Genomic DNA, 18,880 nt, shown 5'->3' on the forward strand with positions numbered 1-18,880 from the left:
TTTTGTCCAGGACGTTGGTTCCCCAACGCACTCGCATATGACGGATCCCTGACAGACACGCTCCGGCTGCAGCCTGGACGCGAGGCTGACATGCTTAAAGGATTCGCAAGCTACGCACGCAAGCTCGCGCCCCAGAAAAGGACAAACAAGCCGTTTCCCCAAAGTTCCCAACGGCTGTTGACTGCTGCCTTGTCCCAACCGAGGGGAACGAACAAGATCATGTTTGTTTGCCTGGCCGCTGCATACGTACGTGTTTGCCTCCGTTCCAACCTCCCGGGTTCGAGAAGGCTAGCCAGGCGGTAACCCATCCAGTCGTTCTGGGGTTGGGGGCCGCCCCATCTACTTTTATCACGCACACAAAGAGGAAAAACGGACGGGCGGCCTCGATGTTGGCCCGCGTCGAGATTGAGGTGCAGCTTTCAGGTGAGTGTTCCCCGCGGCAGGATTCAGGTGTGCGGCACCGTATACACACGCGCTGATTGCGGTTACACGAGGGGGAGGATGACGGGCGCGTCGAGGATCTTGGATGGTTGGGTGCAGCAGATTGGCTCAGCTTCTATTCAATGTGCACCCGTTGTCCTCTACGATCCATGCCACCTGGTGTGGTCACAGGTCTAAGTGCGTAGTTGCAAATGCACTTAGGAAAGAAAAAGCTGCGCATCCCATCAAAGCGAATTATTTCGCCGTATCCTCTCTTGACGAGGCAGAATGCGCAAATTACACTCTATGAATTCTTGAGACAAAAAGACCACAAAAGGCCATCATGTAGCACAATGCGGCGCCCGACAACGGGAGTCGCAGGACGGTGTGGGAATGCAAGTCCCCGATTGCTAGGGGTCCACGACGGCAACACGACCGTAGCCTTGTTTTTGCTCTCATCCACTCCCAATTCGAACAGCGGGTAAATGGTTGGCTGAGGCAAAGCTGAAGCTGGGCACGAGGGGATCAGCAATGCCGTTGTCGCACTGCGCCGGACGACCGCCTCGCAGCGCAGGCAGTAGTAGTACGATGCGGGTGGCCGATGGGATGACAGTGGATGGGTTGGTTGGTCGTGTGCTACGGCCGGCCTTGATCGGTGGTCTGGTTCCGGGAGCGCCGAACGGAGCCAGGCGGGGAAGGGGGTTCAACTCTCCTACATGCGCTTAATCAACTCAGTAGCAGCACACGGGACGCCGGGGGCCCGCCGCCGTTGGAGACGAGACGGCTCGCCTTACATCCTGAGTTAATTCTCGGGGGTGTCCTGAGTCCTGACTCTGCCGCCCTGCCCTGTGCAAAGTGCGCTGTTAGGCGTCGCCGGTGATTAAACAAGATGCAATATCCACGGGCGATCGTCGTTGGTCGAGGCGGGCGCCTTTCCCAGAGGCATTTCCCTGACGCTGTGACTTTTGATTGCTTCGTGCCAGAACGTGACTGGCTGGACATGATTAAGTTTAGGGCATCGCGGGGCAGTTGGGCGGGCTGGCGCAATGAGGGATGCAACATGCGATTGCAACTCTTCCGGTTGGCTCGACCCCGTACGCAGTAGACCCTGAAGGTACCTGGTCCAAGATTTTGGAGAGCATTTGCCCGGTTTCCAAGAAAAGAATGCGCAGATCATCTCAAGCTTGCATCGTGGCCCATTCGCAGAGTGAAGCGAGTGACGATCCCTCGTCAGAGGTGTCGCTGGTCCCTTGAGGGGGTTAGGCACTTAGTAAGGGGTGAGAGAGAGTCCCTTGGAATGTAACATGTTGGGGCTTGGCTTCGGGCCCTGAAGGGATTCTCTCTCTGGCGTCACGCCAATTTCCCATCTCACGTTGTTGGTGTCTCGGGAGAAGACGAGAATGACAGACCTCGAGACCCAGACGGCCGTTGTGATCACGCTTGACGCAAGGGATGAGGTCATGCGGACGGCCCTGGCGCGCACCGTAGTGCGCCGCGCGCCGTTCGTAGGGCTTTTCTTAGCTTTCCGATTGTTGATTGTTGACGGGCTGAGGCGCGCCGTCCTCATGGATCGGAAGGATTTTCTGGAACGGCGGTTTGAGCGCCGTTTGTTGATGGACTTTGACATAATCACAGACCGATGAACATGTGAGGCGCCCAAGGTGGGACGCAACGATCTGCGCGGGATGGATCCAATGATGGATTGACGGCCGTCCGAAGGCGCTGGGTGTCGAGACACTGGCACGACTGTCCGGTTCATGGGCCGGTCGAATCGCGGGAGTTGGCGAGCAGATGCTTTCCATCTTCAGTTGGTTCCTGTGAATCCCAGCGGGTCGGTGATGCAGGGTATGAGATCACGGCGAGAGCGAAGATCCTCTGTCCATCGAGATGCCTTCCTCCAATCCCTCCTTCCCTCTTTGTCGCTCGTCCACGCAACACGGTAGGCCCGTCGTCGTATCAGCTCAGCTCCTAGGGGTGCTCTCATCAACTGATAGACGACGGGTGGACAATGCGAATCCCACGCACATCAAGCGAACGCATGTAATCGGATCTGCGAACTAGTCCGAGTGCCAGTGATGCGATATTTACGCCAAGTTGATGATGACTCGCACGATGATCGATGCTCCTCGCCCGCACTACACCTCGTCATGCCCAATGTTGCATCGTCACCCCATTGCCTCTCATCGCATCCCAAACGGTCCTGAGGGAGCTTCTCACATTGAGCCGTGCCTCACGTATACGAGGGCGGTGTGGAGTTTTGCGAGGCTGTGTCCTTGATGTTTGAATCGCCAACATTGATTGTTATCCCCTTTATTCCCCACGGCTTCCAAGGACATGGTCTCCGTGTGGGGCGGCCGATGCAACGAACACTCAACGGCGAATTATTTTGGGTTCTCCGTTGACAAGTGTTTCGTTTGGCACTCTGTTTTTGCTGGGCCAATGCTCGTCGAAAGAACCCTATCGGCGTGACGGGATGTCCTTGTCGAGCTTCTTTGCCTGGCACCAGCTCCCTCGCATGGAAGCGCGGGCTGCAGAGAAGCCCTTGCGGAACGCACAGAAAAAAGTACTTCGTAAAACTGGAGGTGGCAAAGTAAGGCGCTGCCTTGCATCCATCCATGATCCAGTCGAATTCTCCTTAGAGTGCCCGGACTAGCCGGTGCGTAGGTAGCCGTCAATGTGGGAATTCTTTGGCACTCTCCAGGACTCGCAACTTGCAAGAACGTTGTCCCCGATTGAGTGCAATGGTCCGTCAAACCCACTCACACTCTGTCAACTTGGAGCATCCACGCTCCGTAGCGAACGTCAAGTCGGTCAAACCCCCGGCCAACTCGGCGCGGATCAGAGTTCCCAAGGAGTCGCCCGTCAGCGATCGGCTCCCTCGGCGCCGGAGACAGAGGTCCGTGTGCGTGTGTGAAGTTGAGTCACTCGAACTCCATCACCAACACGCCCTTGCTAGTTCCATAAGAATGCGACAGTTGATACGGTTTGTTTGCCCGTGTGCAGGGTGGCAAGCGTGCCGAATGGATTGGTCAGGTTCATGAAGGACCCGTGTCTGATATGCCGTCGTGCGCGAGATAGACGCGACAGCGTTAATCGTGTAAGTCTGCAGAGTTCTAGGCCGTCGCGGCGCTCAGTCTTTCTTCCGAACTTTTGCGCTCTGGCAGCGCCTCGTCGTCACCGGGTCTCAATCTGCTTGGACCCTCAAGACCCCTATGATGCTCAAGACGCCGCTTGGGAATGTTGACGGGCAGTGGCATTGGCGCCTGGCCTCCTGGAACCCGGCGAGCACGGATCGACCATGACACGGCCCGTCAGGGATGGATGCTTCCCTCGTCTCGTGAGAAGAGTCACTGACTGGAAGTCGTCGTCGTGCAGTCCGTGAACTCTCGAGTGCAGCGTTTGTGCTCAACCACAGATCGCTGGGCTGCCGCTAGCGCAGGGGATGGAATGCGACACTATTGGAAGAACCAGCCGCGCTCACCTGACCTGGCCAATTTGACTTCCCGGCGCTGACTGATGAGAAGGAGTCTGAGGTTTTTTGAGACGATGCGACTTGTAACCGAGGCATCCCGGCCTCGGTGTGGACCCCTGCCAGTCGAGGCCTTCGTCAGCCAAGGCCGGGTTGAGCGTGTTTGCGTCTTCGGTCAGCTTGCAAGGGGCTCGTTGGTAAGTGCGCCGACCGAACACAAATTGCGATCCTCTCAGCGCAGAGAAGCAAGCTGATAGGGTCACGCGTGAGCGCCGAATTGGTAGCTGCAGCAGCCCCAGGGAGACCGTGGCTTGCAGAGCTAACTGACGGTTTGCCTGCGACGAGTCTGTGATATCAACAGGAAAAGGAAACAAACTCCATCTTGTCACAGGGCAAGCAACGGTCTTCCTGCTTGTTCTGGCCATTGCTCGGTCTTGGCTTCTGGAGAACGAAATTGCCATGTGGTTCAGGACGGGGCCGGCGCTGTCCAAGGGTTGCAATATTGATTCCAAGAACGTTCTATCTCACCGGCGGCGCTCCGTTGATTTCGGTCAACCCCTGTCGCTGCCCTACAGTTATCACTAGCGTGCCGCTTGCTTCCTTATTGCCCGTCGGTTTGGCGAAGCTTCATTGCTAACACGAGGCAATTTGTTGCGATATGTGATAACCAAAACGTTGTATATCTGCATTGCCTCACGTCCCAAGCTTCGGTTTCCGGGAGTCGCGGTAGGATTTGATGAGCGCTAGGTCCTTGCCTTGGGTTGTGTTCCAGTGCTAAAGAACCGTATATGATCGGCTTATTTAACAAGGTTGCACCGCTAGGAACACCTATAACAAAGGAAAATGCCGATGATATTGGCTATATGTTGTAGCCATGATACTTGGAGCCATGTTCAAATTGAAAGGCACAGGATGCAAGAAACCTAAACGGTATTGCCATCGTCAAACAAGGAAAGCGCCCTTGCCGCAATCCACCCTGACGGGTTTGCTTGCTTGTTCGAAGCAGTCCCGGGGATCGCATGAACAGATCGCCTCCGTGAGTGGCAGGTTGGCCTGGTCTCGCATGTTTGAGGTACGTTGCGAGCAGCGTCGGACCACATGGGAGTCCAAGCTTGCTGCGAAAGACAAGGCTGGATCTTGATCGGACTGTTGGAGTGGCCCGTCGCCTTCACCAACCCTGTCCACACGAAGCATGTCGCGCCCGCGATGTTGAAAATTCCGGCTGACTTACTTCATGCAGGAGTTTGTGCGGGAACGCAGGCCCGCCTCGTCAGTAAGACCGTGGGGGAACATGCTACGATGTGACATTTGACAGGGCCGCGAGTCCGTGATTGCTCAGGTCTCAGGTCTGTGAGTATTGCAAGGGTCCTTCATCTTTGATTCAAGGCTGCTGCATCATCATGGAATTCTTGAAATCTTGAGCACGCTGCGCCACATGTTGTGAGCGAGGCGAACATGTGTATTGCTCGGGGTGAGAATGTAAACTCCGCTGTCGACTTGTGTATCTTTGACGAGACATGCGGGCTCTAGTCCGATGCTGTGGATGGCTGACTGGTCGACTAGCTGTGCTACCGTCGCTTGGAACAGATAGTCCGGTCTTACACGCCCGCCTGGGGACATATATGTCTTATCCAGAGAAAGACACGACATACTCATGAATCCTCAGCCTGCATCGTGTAGAAAGCGGGTTAATGTCAGGCATCTTGTTCCGGGTCGCCTTCTCAACCAGAATTCCTCGACGTGATGTTCTTACTAGTCTCATTCCTCTACGAAGCCGCAACGCCGGTCTTCCGGAAGCGCAGACCCGAGAGTAGCGGGCGTGCTATGCTGGGGCACAGCGCACACATATCGCGGCGGTATTTGTGAGGTTGTCGTCAAAAGGTTCGAATGACCAATCGGCACCAAGCGATGGTGATGTCTCCGTTGGCTAGCGGAAAGTCGAACAGCCAGCCAACCAAGAAGGAAGGCTGCTTCAGCGAATCACACATGAGAATGGTCTCCATTTGACATGTCTCAGAGCACGGACAGCGTTGTGGCTTCAGCGACGTGACCATGAGTCTAAACCCGGAGGATTAGTGGCGGCAGACGACGCCCATCTGCGGGAAATCCAACGCATAGCCAGATTGACGAGGTTCCGGGCCCCGGACTGGCTGGATTGGGGGCTCGTTCCTGATGGGCTTGTTATTTCCCCATCCTCAGGCGGTGTGAGTTTCAACTGGTTGAGATGCCGGTCGAGTCAAGCAAGTCAGCTCAGTGCGAGGCGGTTATGGCTCGATATGAGGCCACGAGTTTCTAGCTCTTCATTCAGCCGTTGCGGGGGACGCAGGGAGACATTCTCGACGGGCGTCTGTGGTGCAACTGTGCTAGCACGCTGCACACTGCGAGGCGAGGTGATGAAAAAGCAATATGGCGGTCATTGGTTCGGACGCGCCCGACTTGGAGCAAGCGTATCCCGACCTCCAGCGATCGCCGTCGATGAAATCATTCCCGTTCCCTCAGCTGAGGGGAGATAGCAGCCAGTGCTTGACAGCGTTTGGCCGCCCTGAAGACGGGCAGAGACGATTGGCTGGGTACCTGCCGGCAAGACGGAGGACGGAGGACGGAGACAGCGATGGGTCTTGAACACGGAGCGGCATCTTGCCTCATCTAGATTGAGGGATCAGCTGCAGATGAAGGAGCGGCCCTCTTTGGGGAAGGCCGTTTCACAAGACGATTTCTCCCAGGACCTCCTTGTAGTATGTGGATAGTTGGTGGCAGAGAGACCGAGACAGAGAGATGTGCTGCTTGTTTGCTTGTGTTGCCAATCTGCCGGGTCCCGCTGCTGTTCGTTGGAGGCGTGTCGAGCGGCTGGAGCAGGTCGGAATTCAGATGGACCATGGATCAGTTGATGGTCGATCATGGGAATGCATGGCGGCAGTCAGAATGTGGTCCTGCAGGAGCAACGAAAAGAGCAATAGCATCGCCAGAGTGGCGCCGCCCCAGCTATGTGCCGTCGGTGATGTTGCAGCCACAGTCTTGGATGTCGCGTGTTTGGTTTCCGGGCATGGGTGTGCTTTGATTTCCCATGTTCAGTATGCTCTTGTTCGCGGTGTACCTGTGCGCCGTACGAATACAAGCAGTGAGTCTGATTTCGTGTTGGTTCAGTGTCTCTGCCTCTTGCGTCTATTGTTATTGCTGGTGTGGCGGATAACACTGGCTGGTATGGCAGAGGGCACACAGTTCTGCAGTTTGTCGGCAGTGGCTGGCATCGCATCAAATCGTCTGATGATGGTGACCAATGCGGTTGGTCATTGTTTCTCCTCTGCAGTAGCGGACACAGTTGGCGCGTGGGAGGGTGAGATGCTTGCCGTGGCAAACGGGGTTGGAGCCTTTCGAGATTTCGAGGAGGTATCCGTATTCTGTGTTCTGTGTGAGGACTAGCGCAGCGGTTGAGTCTTGGTCTTGGGTCAAGAGTATTAAGGCTCGGGATGCAGGAGTATTAGCCAGGGCCATCGGCCAATACTTGGTATTCGTACAAGTACGTGTAACCGGCAGGGCAAAGCGCGTGGAGTAAAGTATCGTCGCAGAGGCCGGGACGGTTCCAATATGTCGAGGGTGAAAACCAAGCAAAGCAATAAGCAAGCAAGCAAGCAAGCAAGCAAGCAAGCAGAAGCAGGCATCTCGAAAGCAAGGACCAGGCTCTGGACCAGGACCAGTGGTCGAGCTCGACGATGAGATCTGACAGATGCGCTAGGCTGAATGGGGCAAGCGTCACCCGTGAATCCGTTAATCCGTGATCGATGCAGTTGCAGTTCCAACTTCCCGCAGTGCAGACCGCTTGTTCGGGGGAGTTCCAGCCTGAGGCATTTTCGTGGGCATGATGGGCAGATCTCAGGCAGCCACTGCTCCAGTGTCGTTCGTTTGCTGCCCGTGGAGAGGGGTGAAGAGGAGGAAGAAGGGAGAGGGAAGATCACGAGACAGAGAGGAGGAAGGTTGGAGGTGGGCAGTGGCGATTTGCGGTTGACGGGTGGCAGGTGCTGGTGAGTGGTGGATGGATGGCAGGAGCCCGCCCCTGGCACCTGCACTGTCTTTTTTCTTGCGAACCCACCCATCACCCGCCTCTGTGCCACACAGCCACTTATGGCGCGTGGGTGCACTTGCCTAGCCGTCCATGCCTTTGCCTTGCCTCGCACTTGCAACCGCATTGCACCTGCACCTGCCTCGCACTGGCGCCTCTACTCCTGTCTCCTGCCTCCTCCTGCCTCCTGTTCCTGCCCGCCAAAACACTGCGGCCCTCCCTGCTCCTCCTGCCAACTGCCAACCGCTCCTGCCCTTTCTTGCTTTTTCGGTGCGGTACAACGGTCGTTGATTGGCTCGTGGCCTCGAGAATGGTTGGTTGCTTCTTTTTGCGGGCGGGAAGGAAGGAAGGAAGAAGCACGGCCTCTGTCAACCTTCCTTCCCTCTGACTGACACTGACTTGCTGCCTGTGCCTGCCTGCCTTTGACTGTGAATGTGCATCGACCGCCGCTTGACGCATCGCCGCAAAGACAACGGATCCATTCCGCCAGACAGTCAGCAGCAACATCGACACTCTCCCAGAAACATGCTGTCTTGCGTTTTGACACTGCAAGCGCCAGCTTTTCGTGGACGCAGACATGCAGACAAACACACGGAACACGCTCTGCCTCTGCCTGCTGCCCTGCCCTGCCCTGGCCCAAAAACACTAAAACATACTCAACATTAAACGCACCAAAACACACGATGATGCAGTCAGGGCGGGCATGGGCTGGCTGGACGGCTGGACTATGAACTGAACCGTGGCCGTGGTTCTTTGCTCGTGTTTGCTTTGCGCCACTCCTTCCGAGTCCCGCGCCCGGCGCATCGTCAAACATGCAAGACACCCGAGAAAATTTCCTCGAGACTCGCCGCTTCGCATCGTCGTATCCCATCTTTTCTGGCCTGGCCCTGTGTCAATGGCCATAGCCGAGTAATCCGACTTGTCGCCAGGATTACGAGATCGATCGTCGTCCGTCTCCTCGTCCTTCATTGCGATGTGTGCCCATGGCCCGGCCTGGACTGGCTCGTCACGCCGCTCTCAGTCTCCTCCCCTTCGTCGCAGGAGCAGAGAACCCCATCGAAGCCTCCAGCACCCTCAAGCCGAGATTATCGACTTGACCCCGTCGCCCAATCATCGCCTCTCGATCCTGACAGTGGCATCATGGCGCGCCACACCACCACCACACAGTGACATTCAACGCCAGGAACAGCATCAAGACTCAACCCTCAGAAACCAGAGTGGGCTTGACCAAGGCAAAAGGGGCATCCAAAGGGAGCCAAGCCTTCTTCGACGGCACATAGTGTGAGCAGTCACCACTCGAGAAACCGCCAAACCGCCCGCGGAAACGACGATGCTACACTGCATCGTGAACCACGGCCGCTATCCTACAACAGGACGCCCGAAATTGCCTATTGGCCCGGCGAGATCAGCCCTCTGCAGACAATTATATGGGTCCTCCGACATCATGATCCATCATGGCTCCATCGTCGACAGCCTCACTCGTCGGGAACATGCGCCTGGGGACCCCTGTCCACCGCCCCGTCCTCACCCCCAGTCTCATCGTTACGAGGCTGCTGGACGCTCGCCTGTCGACTGTCGCCTGCAGGCCCGAGAACCAAGTGCTCACCCTTCGCCCAAGACCATGGCTACCACTGGCTCAGCACCTGGCACCAGACGCACCAGACGCAGAAACTCGCAGCGGCAGCTTGCTGAACACCTCACGGACCACACACACCACACGTTCGACTGACTGTCTCGACCACTGCCGCTGCTGCACCAGAATGACACACAATTATGTCCTCAGGCACCTCCACCTCGCCCTGCCAGCAAATCACCGCCTGGCCAGACCCTCCCACTTCTGCCCGTTTACCGCTCCGAGCCACACAGACGTGCAGTCTCTGGCTGCAAGAAGCATGCACTACACGCATCCAGCGCAGCTTTGCGGCGTCCATCCCGGCCTGGAGAGGCTCCCCTCCAGTCGTGATAGTGACCAGTCAGCTTCCAGCCTGGCATATCCAAGTCCACTTTCTAGCCGTACAAGTCGCCATTGGCTCGCCCGTTCAAACGGTCGTTCCTAATCTCCCAGGCCCATGTGCGACCCATGACCACGTTGGCGGCCGTCACTGGCCGGCATCGAAGCCCCGTCCAAGAGGGAAACCGAATCTTCATTGAACCCGCCTCGAGACCCACTCTGACCGAAGCCAGCGCCTCGAAAGGGGCCCCGCTGGGCCTCCCGGAGATGGACCCCAAGGCCGATGGGCTTTTCTGGAATTTGCTGAGCCTGATGAGAGTGGGAATTCACTCAGGATCCTACTGCGTAGTCACTGCAAGGAACCACTGCCAGTCAGTCGTCTTCCGTGTGTCTCTGCCTGCATTGTAACGACAACTGTGTCCTTTTGAATCCTCACTGAGCGCTGCCTCCGGTGCCTGCAACTTGCAGCAAACGACCCACGGCCGTCCATCGTTTGCCGCGCTCGTACTGAAGTCTGATGAGACAGGCCCGGCATGACCGGCCACCGCGGCCCACGGCTCTTGGGAAGGGTCCTTCACGGCCTGAAAGCTCCATATTCGGTCCAACCGCCAGCGAGCGCAGCCAGCACCGCCAGCACAGCGCAGCGTACGAATAGTTGGCTGGTATCGCCGCCAGACTTGCGCAACCAAAGCAAAAACACAACCACGGCTCTCAAGGCTAGCCAACTCTTATTGGCCGGCAGTTGCTAGTGCGGCATCACTATGAATAAGTCCAGTTTGAACAGCCACTCACAGGTGTCTCGACCACAGAAGAGCTGGTTTGCTCCTCACTAGCACTTCTGCACAAGTCCGGAAACATGCTTCATTGGCCCGTGGCTTCGCAGCAGTCATCACCACGTAACTACCGACCACTCCAACAACAGCCTCTTTTACGAAAGCATTCAAATCCGGCAGAACGGCCTTTGATTTGTAGCCTTCAGCGTGCCCAACCAATCAGCTGGGAAAGAACGATCTGCGCAAACTGCAGATGAGAGGAGCGGTGCAGCCACAGGGCCTGACGCCTGCAACCAGGTGTGCACTGGACGATGTTCGGTTGCAAACCCTGAGGCCAATCAGTGGCACCAAGGGACCCGAACGGGAAGCGATGGGCACCAAGTGAACCAAGCCAGTTGATGCCAGACTGGCCCAGCATTGATCCGTCACCAGCCTACGAAGCAGCTTCTGCAACAGAAAGGCTGCCGGCCACCGAAGCCCACACTCATCGACCCCCGGACTTTATGCAAACAACTTGCCAAGCGCCACGCAGGCTCCAACTGAGGCTACAAAACTATGGCAGTAAGCCAATCAGCCCGTGAGCAGCCTTTTGCCTGTCTGGGCATCCCAAGTCGCCTGCTCACAGCGCTGTTTGGCGGTAGTCACAGAAGCAACATGCCCTTCCCGGTACCAGCAATAACGCCCTGCCACGATGCTAGAAGCTGGGAGGCATTGATAATGTGTTTGCAACAAGCCATAGCAGATCAGCTCCATAATCCCACTGCGCGGACGACTCCTGGATCGCGTTGGAGGATTAATGTCTCATTCGATCATCATTCGACTGTTATTCCATGCCCGATTCAATCAATTCTGAGGTCGTCGCTTACTAGCGTGAGGCTTTCAGTCCTGGGCAACAACGTGAGGAGCAGATGGGCAAACTCGCCCTGCGGCCAACGACGGAAGAGCAATTCTGGGGGGAGCAAAAGCAAGCAAAAGCTGCACATCCTCTGTCACAGGGCTTACCTATCGCCCTGCCACGGCACCTATGACGCCGTGCTTAACACCGACCACCAAAGAAAAGAGAGATAGAGCAGGTGCAAAGCAGAGACCAGCATGGGCACTGGGCGATGCTCACCGTGGGATGGAAGGGAAGGGCATAGAGCAAAAGACAGTCCGTGTCCCCCCCGTCAGGGTCGTCCCATGCGTGGCTAGGAGGCTACGACTCACGCACGCCCCGTTTCCTTCGACACCCATCGCCCATCCGTTTCGTCTGACACACTCAGCCAGTAGCCGTAGCAGGGGTAGACGGAGCACGGCCGGGGGTGAGGTGTCGTCGATGAGCCTACGGGAAAGCGAGAGACTCAACAGAGCGAACGAGCGAGAGTGGGAGTGACACTCACACCACACGCCCACACACACCTCACCCCCTTCGGACGGGGCCACTTTACCTGGTGCGTCAGACAATACCTGCTCGTATATTGCGCAGAGTCGCCAATCAGCGATCCTAGTACTACCCTAGTCGACGCCCCGGCGAAGAAACTCTGCTGGTCACTCGCCCACGGCTTGTCATCTACACACCCCTCAGCCTGCACGCCCCCAAAGTCAACTCGACCCTCAGGCCTCAGGCTTTCCAACAACTCTAACCCACTGGCCCGCTGCTCACGTCGAACTCAAGAATAGATGGTGCATTAGTGGACCCACGCCCAAGACATGGCAAGATGGCTATCCCTGCTCTGTTAATGTCGACGACGACTGGGGGTCCCTTGAAGCCACCGGCCGTGGTGGATGCTCCACGCAACACACATTTGGACAAGGGTACGTAGACGTAGCGCTAACATCATTTCGCCTCGTTCCTCCATCTGGGTGGTGGAAGTCATTATCAACCATCCGTATCCCACCATCGTGCAGCTGGTAGAACACCTCTCGACCTGAACCATCGACTCTTCATCACGCTCCTTCCCGCCGACCTCTTTACATCTCCTCACGATCCTCGGGAGCACTGGTAATTTCTCAGTCGCCCATCAACTTTCGACCAATACGACTACCTCTCTCACCGACACTCAACCCTCACCAACACCTTCGGCGATACAGCACCGTGTTTGACTCGTTGACTCGACGTCTTACACTTTCGACATCTTACACGAACCAAGGACATTTCTCTCAAACCCATAAAGGCCATTAGGACATTTCCCAGGATTCTTTCCCTTTTGGACTTCCAAGGACATTCCATTCCACAGGACAAGGCCGTTTCTACTTTTCCTTTTCTCTCTATTCATCTCTGTTAGGACCTCATCCGAGAGTCCCAGCCCAGACCATCAGAGAAAAAAGGATTCCCAATTGGACCCGCACATCACATAACATGCAGCATGTATTTGGATATCCCACTCCTCCCGCGTCGCCGGTGTACGACAATACGAAGTGTGCGAACCTTCAGCCCATCACAACCGCACCTAACTGTCAAGCACGCTATGTCCCGTTAACGCCGGAGGAGAGACTGGGAAGATTCCTTGAGGGCAAGTTGCAGTTGACGACCATCCTTGGAACCGGCGCATATGGCGTCGTCTATTCTGCCGTGGATGTAAAGACCGGAGTACGATATGCCGTCAAGTGCCTCAGCAAGTTCAACCCGGATGGAACTCCTTTGGATCGTCGACAGGTTGCCTTCCAGAACCGCGAAATCCGTCTCCACTACTTGGCATCGGCCCACCCGAACGTGGTGTCTATGCTCAAGATCGTGGATGACCCGGACTGCATCTATGTTATCTTGGAATATTGCCCGGAAGGTGATCTGTTTTACAACATCACCGAGTGTGGTCAGTATGTCGGGAACGACAGCCTAGCCAAGAGCGTCTTCCTTCAGATTCTGGATGCCGTTGAGCACTGCCACTCTTTGGGAATCTACCACAGGGATTTGAAGCCGGAGAACATTCTTGTTTCAGACCACGGAGAGACCGTCAAGCTTGCCGACTTTGGCCTCGCGACCTCATCTGACCGGTCTGAGGACTATGGATGCGGCTCGACTTTCTACATGAGTCCAGGTAGGTTTACCATATGAGGAACTTTCCTTTTCTCTCAAAACCCCCAACATCGACTGACTCTTTCTTTTCTTTTCTTAGAATGCCTGGACCACTCTGCCCGGAGACCTTTCTACTTTTGCGCCCCCAATGATGTCTGGAGCCTCGGAGTCATCCTGGTCAACCTGACCTGCGGACGTAACCCATGGAAGCAAGCTTCATTCGAGGACTCTACTTACCGTGCTTACACGCGGTGCCCGGAAACCTTGAAGAGCATCCTCCCAGTGTCGGATGAACTGAACGATATCTTGGGAAGGATCTTCACCCGCAACCCGGACCACAGAATTACTTTGCCCGAGTTGAGGAACAGAATCCAGACTTGCTCCAGCTTCACGATCCCGGCCGTTCCCGTCATGCTCCCCACGCCGCCTGCTTCGCCGGAGCACACCACCGAATACGTTACTTGCGAGGACACCATCATCGATGACTACGATAACGCCCTCTCCCCTGCCTCCTCATCCTCTGACGAGGGCTCCGAATGCTCATCCGACGACGGCTCGCTTACCTCCAGCGGCTCAACCATCGACGATCTTGACGAGGAGTTCCTCCAGGAACAGCAACAGGAAACTTGCCACACCCAGACCTATGAACCAGAGGAGCCAAGGACAGCTTTTTTCCCTAACCAGGAGTTCATTTCTCAGCAGTACACCGGACCTGTACCTACGCCAGTGGCAGTACAAGTTCAGGCACATGCTCCCATGCCTCAGGTCCCTATGCAGGCACCCAGTTGCCCGCCTAAGTCTTTTGTTCCGTTCTGGTGGGGAGACGTGGTCAAGTATGCTCAGCATGCTCCTGCCATCCACCCTCATGTTCCGTTCCACCACCAGGTTCCTATCTTTGCCCACCTCCAAGGCTGCTACTAAGATAGCTCATCATACGTTGAGCCAGGCGCCTGCCTGTGCTCGTTACCATCGATCCAGGGATGGATTCACCCATACCATGCCGGATGGGTTCCTCGGATCAACAAACCGTCAACACTAATACGACAACGTTTAAACCATGGCACAAGCGGCTCATGGACTCTTAATTCCGTTACGAGATATGGACCCTTATGCCACTTGGAATTTCAAAAGCCCGGAAAGGATGCCTCACAAAAAGCCCAGCGAAAAAAAAGTCCGGAACTTTGGCTCTACTGTTTCTGCCCATGGCAACTGTACACATTTCGGAGATGGGATTTTGTTTTATCATGTTACTTTTCTTTGTTACAGCGCGGAGTTGGGATATGGAAAGACGAGAGTGACGGTCGACTCTCTTATCACGGATCAAGCTGGGAAAGCATATCAGGCGCAGTGGGCACAAAGACCTGGGAGGTTGGAGTTCTTTCTGCGAAGATAGACGGGATATTTCGATTCTAATGCATATTTTTGGTGCGAGGGAAGGCACATCGGGAGGAGTCTCTTGTTTTGTCAAGAGGCTTGTTTCGAACAATCGTTTGGAGATACCATATCTTGTCATTTTTGCTCTTGGGATTGGGGTTACAAGCAAAGGAGCTGAGATGACCAACTGGGAGGAAAAGACGACCTAGACAATACCTGGGCCAAGAACCCAAAAAGACGTTCGCGACGAAGCAATTTCGCGCAAGAACTACGTTTCCTCGAGAGGTGGTGTGGGTGAACATTTCCCATCAAGGGAATGCACCCTGCATGGAAACATGCATCTCGAGCATACACATTTTTTTTTAGGGATACAAAGAATAGCAAAAGCTTTTCCCATCCTCCCATAACCTGATTTCAAACACAATGAGTGAAAGTGTCTGCTTGGTGGTCGCATTGAATGATGAGATCAATCCTCGATATCAGAAGAGGGATGGAGAGGAAAATCAGCAAAGTTCGGGGCGGCCAGCATCTAGATCCTCTTGCGAGTGTTTACGGCCATGAGTGCAGCCTCTTTGGGGAACGTTGGTAGTCGTAGAGTTTTTGGCTTCTCTTTTTTTCTTGCGACGTGCTGCGGTCGGGCTGGGTTTCTTCCAGAACGTCTCGCATCCTTCGCTGCCGGGCGGGTTTTTAATTCTCTGACAACTCTGCGATATGGGTTGTTCCCTACTGCCTGCTCCCCCACGTTTTCTTTACGTCTCCTCCCTTCCTTGTCTCTCTCTTACTCGGAACTATCAAGAACCCCTTCCACCCCTACCCTGCCGACCCTACCCTTCACTCAGCTTTAATGGACAGCCTGGATTTCTCTCCGCGCCCGTTGCGAGGTGGACTGTGCTCTTGCACACGGAATAAAGTGCATCGCATGCCTCTTCCTTGTTCCTCATCGGGCCGGATTTTAGGGGGAGGGAAGTGAGGTATTCATTCGCCTTCTCTGTCGCACACGCATGCGCACATGCACGCAGACTTGACCACCCACTATGTTTCTTGACTAGAGTCTTGAGAGCAGAATGAGTGAGTGGGTTGGTGAGTTGGAAGGATGGGTTAGAGGCTGGAAGGGGGGGAGGGGCCGCCAGCCGTCATTCTCATTCGTCGTCACCGCAGAAGGGCCATGCAGTGAGAAGTGTGATTACGATAAGCACGGCAGAGACGGGGTTGTCACGGCAGCTTCACTTTTTTTTTTTTCTCGTTCACTTCTGCAAGTGCAGGGCGGCGGCGCAGTGCTGCTGAGACCTGTGAATAGTAAAAAGCAACCTATGGAGACCGGACTTGCTTCACGATGAAGATCGGATTGCTGGGGGACTTGTAACCACTACTACCACTACCGCCACTTTGCTACCACTGCCACTACTATTACTGCTACCTAATCATAGTGGATGATGATGGTTGGGAGAGCCGGCCAGAGACAAGGGCAGAAAAGAAGCAAGAAGGGAAGAAAAAGGCAGGGCTGTCGAAGGTTCCATCGAAGGACGGTGATTGGATGGGTGGACGAGGTGGGAAACGGTCATCGTTCGCCCTGTTTTTGGGTTCGCATCCTTGCTGTCTTTGGACAAGGAATAAAAGGGAAAAAAAGGGTGGGAGTTAGGCTCGAAGAGGGAAGGGGTGGTTTTGAGGCGGGCTGGGTTGGGTTTAGAGTGGCACGGCAGTGTTTTCCTGGGGCGGCGGGAGAAGTGCTGTTTTGGGTTTAAGGGGGGAAAAGGTAAGGGAAGGTTGATCGCTTTCTTGATTTTCTTTTGATTTTATTTAATGTTTAATGATGATCCCGACATGGATGGCACGGTGTGGGCAGGATGGATGGCACTGACACTTTTTTGGCATGTCGAGGGGGGAAAAAAGGGAACAGTAAGAAGAGAGGTTCGGGATGGCGGGATGAGGACCCCATTGGACGGCTTGGACACAGTCGGTGGTAGTGAGTGCTACGGAAGGGGGAGTAGTACGCCGAAACTCCCCTAAGCAACCAAGGTTCGGATTATTTTATTTTATGATTTAATTGCAATGGGTATGTACCGCAGTAGACCGGGTCATGTTTAGGAGGGAGCACCGTTGTCACCTCATTACGCATGCGGCACGGCGGTTCAATGAGGAAGATGGAGGGACGCCTCGGGCGCTGTGTGGCTCGAAGTGTTCAACTTGGGGTGGGATGGAGGGGCGGTGTGTGGTGGGTTGGTCTACCTTGTGCTCTTTTTTCCTACCTTGGCTTGACCATTGTGACGGGCTACGATTTTCCTTGAAGGGTAAGTTGTTTCTGGGTTGTTGGCAGTTCACTACCGCAGCTAGACTCGCGGGAAGGTAGACAGATGGTGGTTGCGAGATTTTTTGGGTTAACTGGCGGTGGTTGGATAACGGGGGTGGAATGACAGAGTCAGTATTATGCAGACTTGCAGTATGCAGATTGAAGTGTATGTGTGGTTTAGTCCTGTAATGTGTGTAGGCTGCAACCCACTTCTCTCGTAGGCTCGTCCTCCTGGCGCTCCCCCGGAGATGCATTAGGAGCATGCAAGTGTGCGTTTTCGGTCAGGGTATGTCTGGCTCGGGGAGAGCTGTGAGAGGTGCGCAGATGGATGGGGGCTGCGAAGTGTGGATGGGCATGTGGGATGCGTGTGAGTTGTTGGATCAATGCACTTTTGCCGGTTCTCCTGGTGACCTGGGAAGATGCGGTATGTTTTCTTTGGGGGTGGGCAGGAAGGAACAAATTGGAGGCCTTGCGAAATGTGCGTGTTGCTGTTGTATGGAGAACAGTAAGTGCATGTTTCGGTATGGGCTGATGAGAGAAGTGTATGGGATGACATGTTCCGTCAGTTGTACAGCATTCTGAGACGGGACTAGAGAAGAAGCGCGGCGGCGGCGCAGGGCAGACAGAACTGGGACGGGAAGCACGACTACAACTATTGGCCGCGGGCCGCGGACATGGGACATTCCAGAGGCTGAAGGTTGCCAGACAATGGTGTTGTCCTCTAAAAGGCTGGATGGATGAATGAGCGGGGAATGACCTCTTAGACAAGACAAGATGTGTCCTGAAATAGCTAGGCTGGACATGTCTGCCACGCGGATGTGTGGTGATTATGACGATGGTCGTTGGAAGGGAGGAAGACGAAGAACGGCAGATGAGGGGTTTCGCCCGAGAGGCCTTACCCACGATCGCCGGGCTGTGAGTGGTTGGGTTGGGCCATTGGCTGAGAGGGAGAAGAAGGCATCTCGCACGCTAAGAAGAGCTTGGGATGATGGCCCCCTCTGCTGCCCTGGAGCGGTGTCGACGGCGGCAGAGACGGACTTTGAGGAGGCAGGGCCCGACGGAGGGTCCGTCTGGTGGTGTGGATGGCTGCGAGTTGGGCGGCGGCGACGGCGGGGCCGGGAGTTGGCGGTGGAGAGAGAGAAAGGGCACGCGGTGCTCTCGTTGTCCTTTGCTTCTTCAATCATGGGGTTCAACGGAGGGGAAAGGTGAGTTTACCACCGGCAGAGGCTATCTGATGGTTTCTTTGGTTCTGGCGGGACCTTGCCTGGTCCCAGAGTCTACATAGTAGAGATGGGCTCCATCCCACTTTGGGTGATGCGCCAAATGCCCCCGTTTCCTACGCAAAAGGGCAACTTGATTGAGTCGCTGTGTTGTTCAAACCCGGACCCCGGATAGTTCTTGGAGCTGGCCGGCTCCTCCCCGGACGGACGACCACGAAGTTTGATGTCCAGTTGACAGCTCCGGCCAAGCTCTGGGTTTGACTTGTGATAGAGTTTGACCGCGTTTTGGGGCATGGGGCCGGGGGTTCAATCAAGCAACAACGTTCACGGTTTG

The 18,880-nt window shown here is 55.4% G+C and overlaps 1 protein-coding gene across 1 annotated transcript; it reads left to right on the forward strand.

Moving 5' to 3' along the window:
- Positions 1-13,008: 13,008 nt before the first annotated feature.
- Positions 13,009-14,586, forward strand: ran1 (Negative regulator of sexual conjugation and meiosis; the record flags this gene model as incomplete). Its single annotated transcript, XM_036641693.1, has 2 exons — positions 13,009-13,687; positions 13,766-14,586. 2 exons carry the CDS (start codon positions 13,009-13,011, stop codon positions 14,584-14,586), a joined length of 1,500 nt encoding a protein of 499 aa, XP_036493232.1.
- Between the last annotated feature and the right edge of the window lie 4,294 nt (positions 14,587-18,880).

The sequence above is a fragment of the Colletotrichum siamense genome (genome assembly GCF_013390195.1).
Source record: "Colletotrichum siamense strain Cg363 chromosome Unknown KSG_Cg363_contig06, whole genome shotgun sequence".
Lineage (NCBI taxonomy): Eukaryota > Fungi > Ascomycota > Sordariomycetes > Glomerellales > Glomerellaceae > Colletotrichum > Colletotrichum siamense.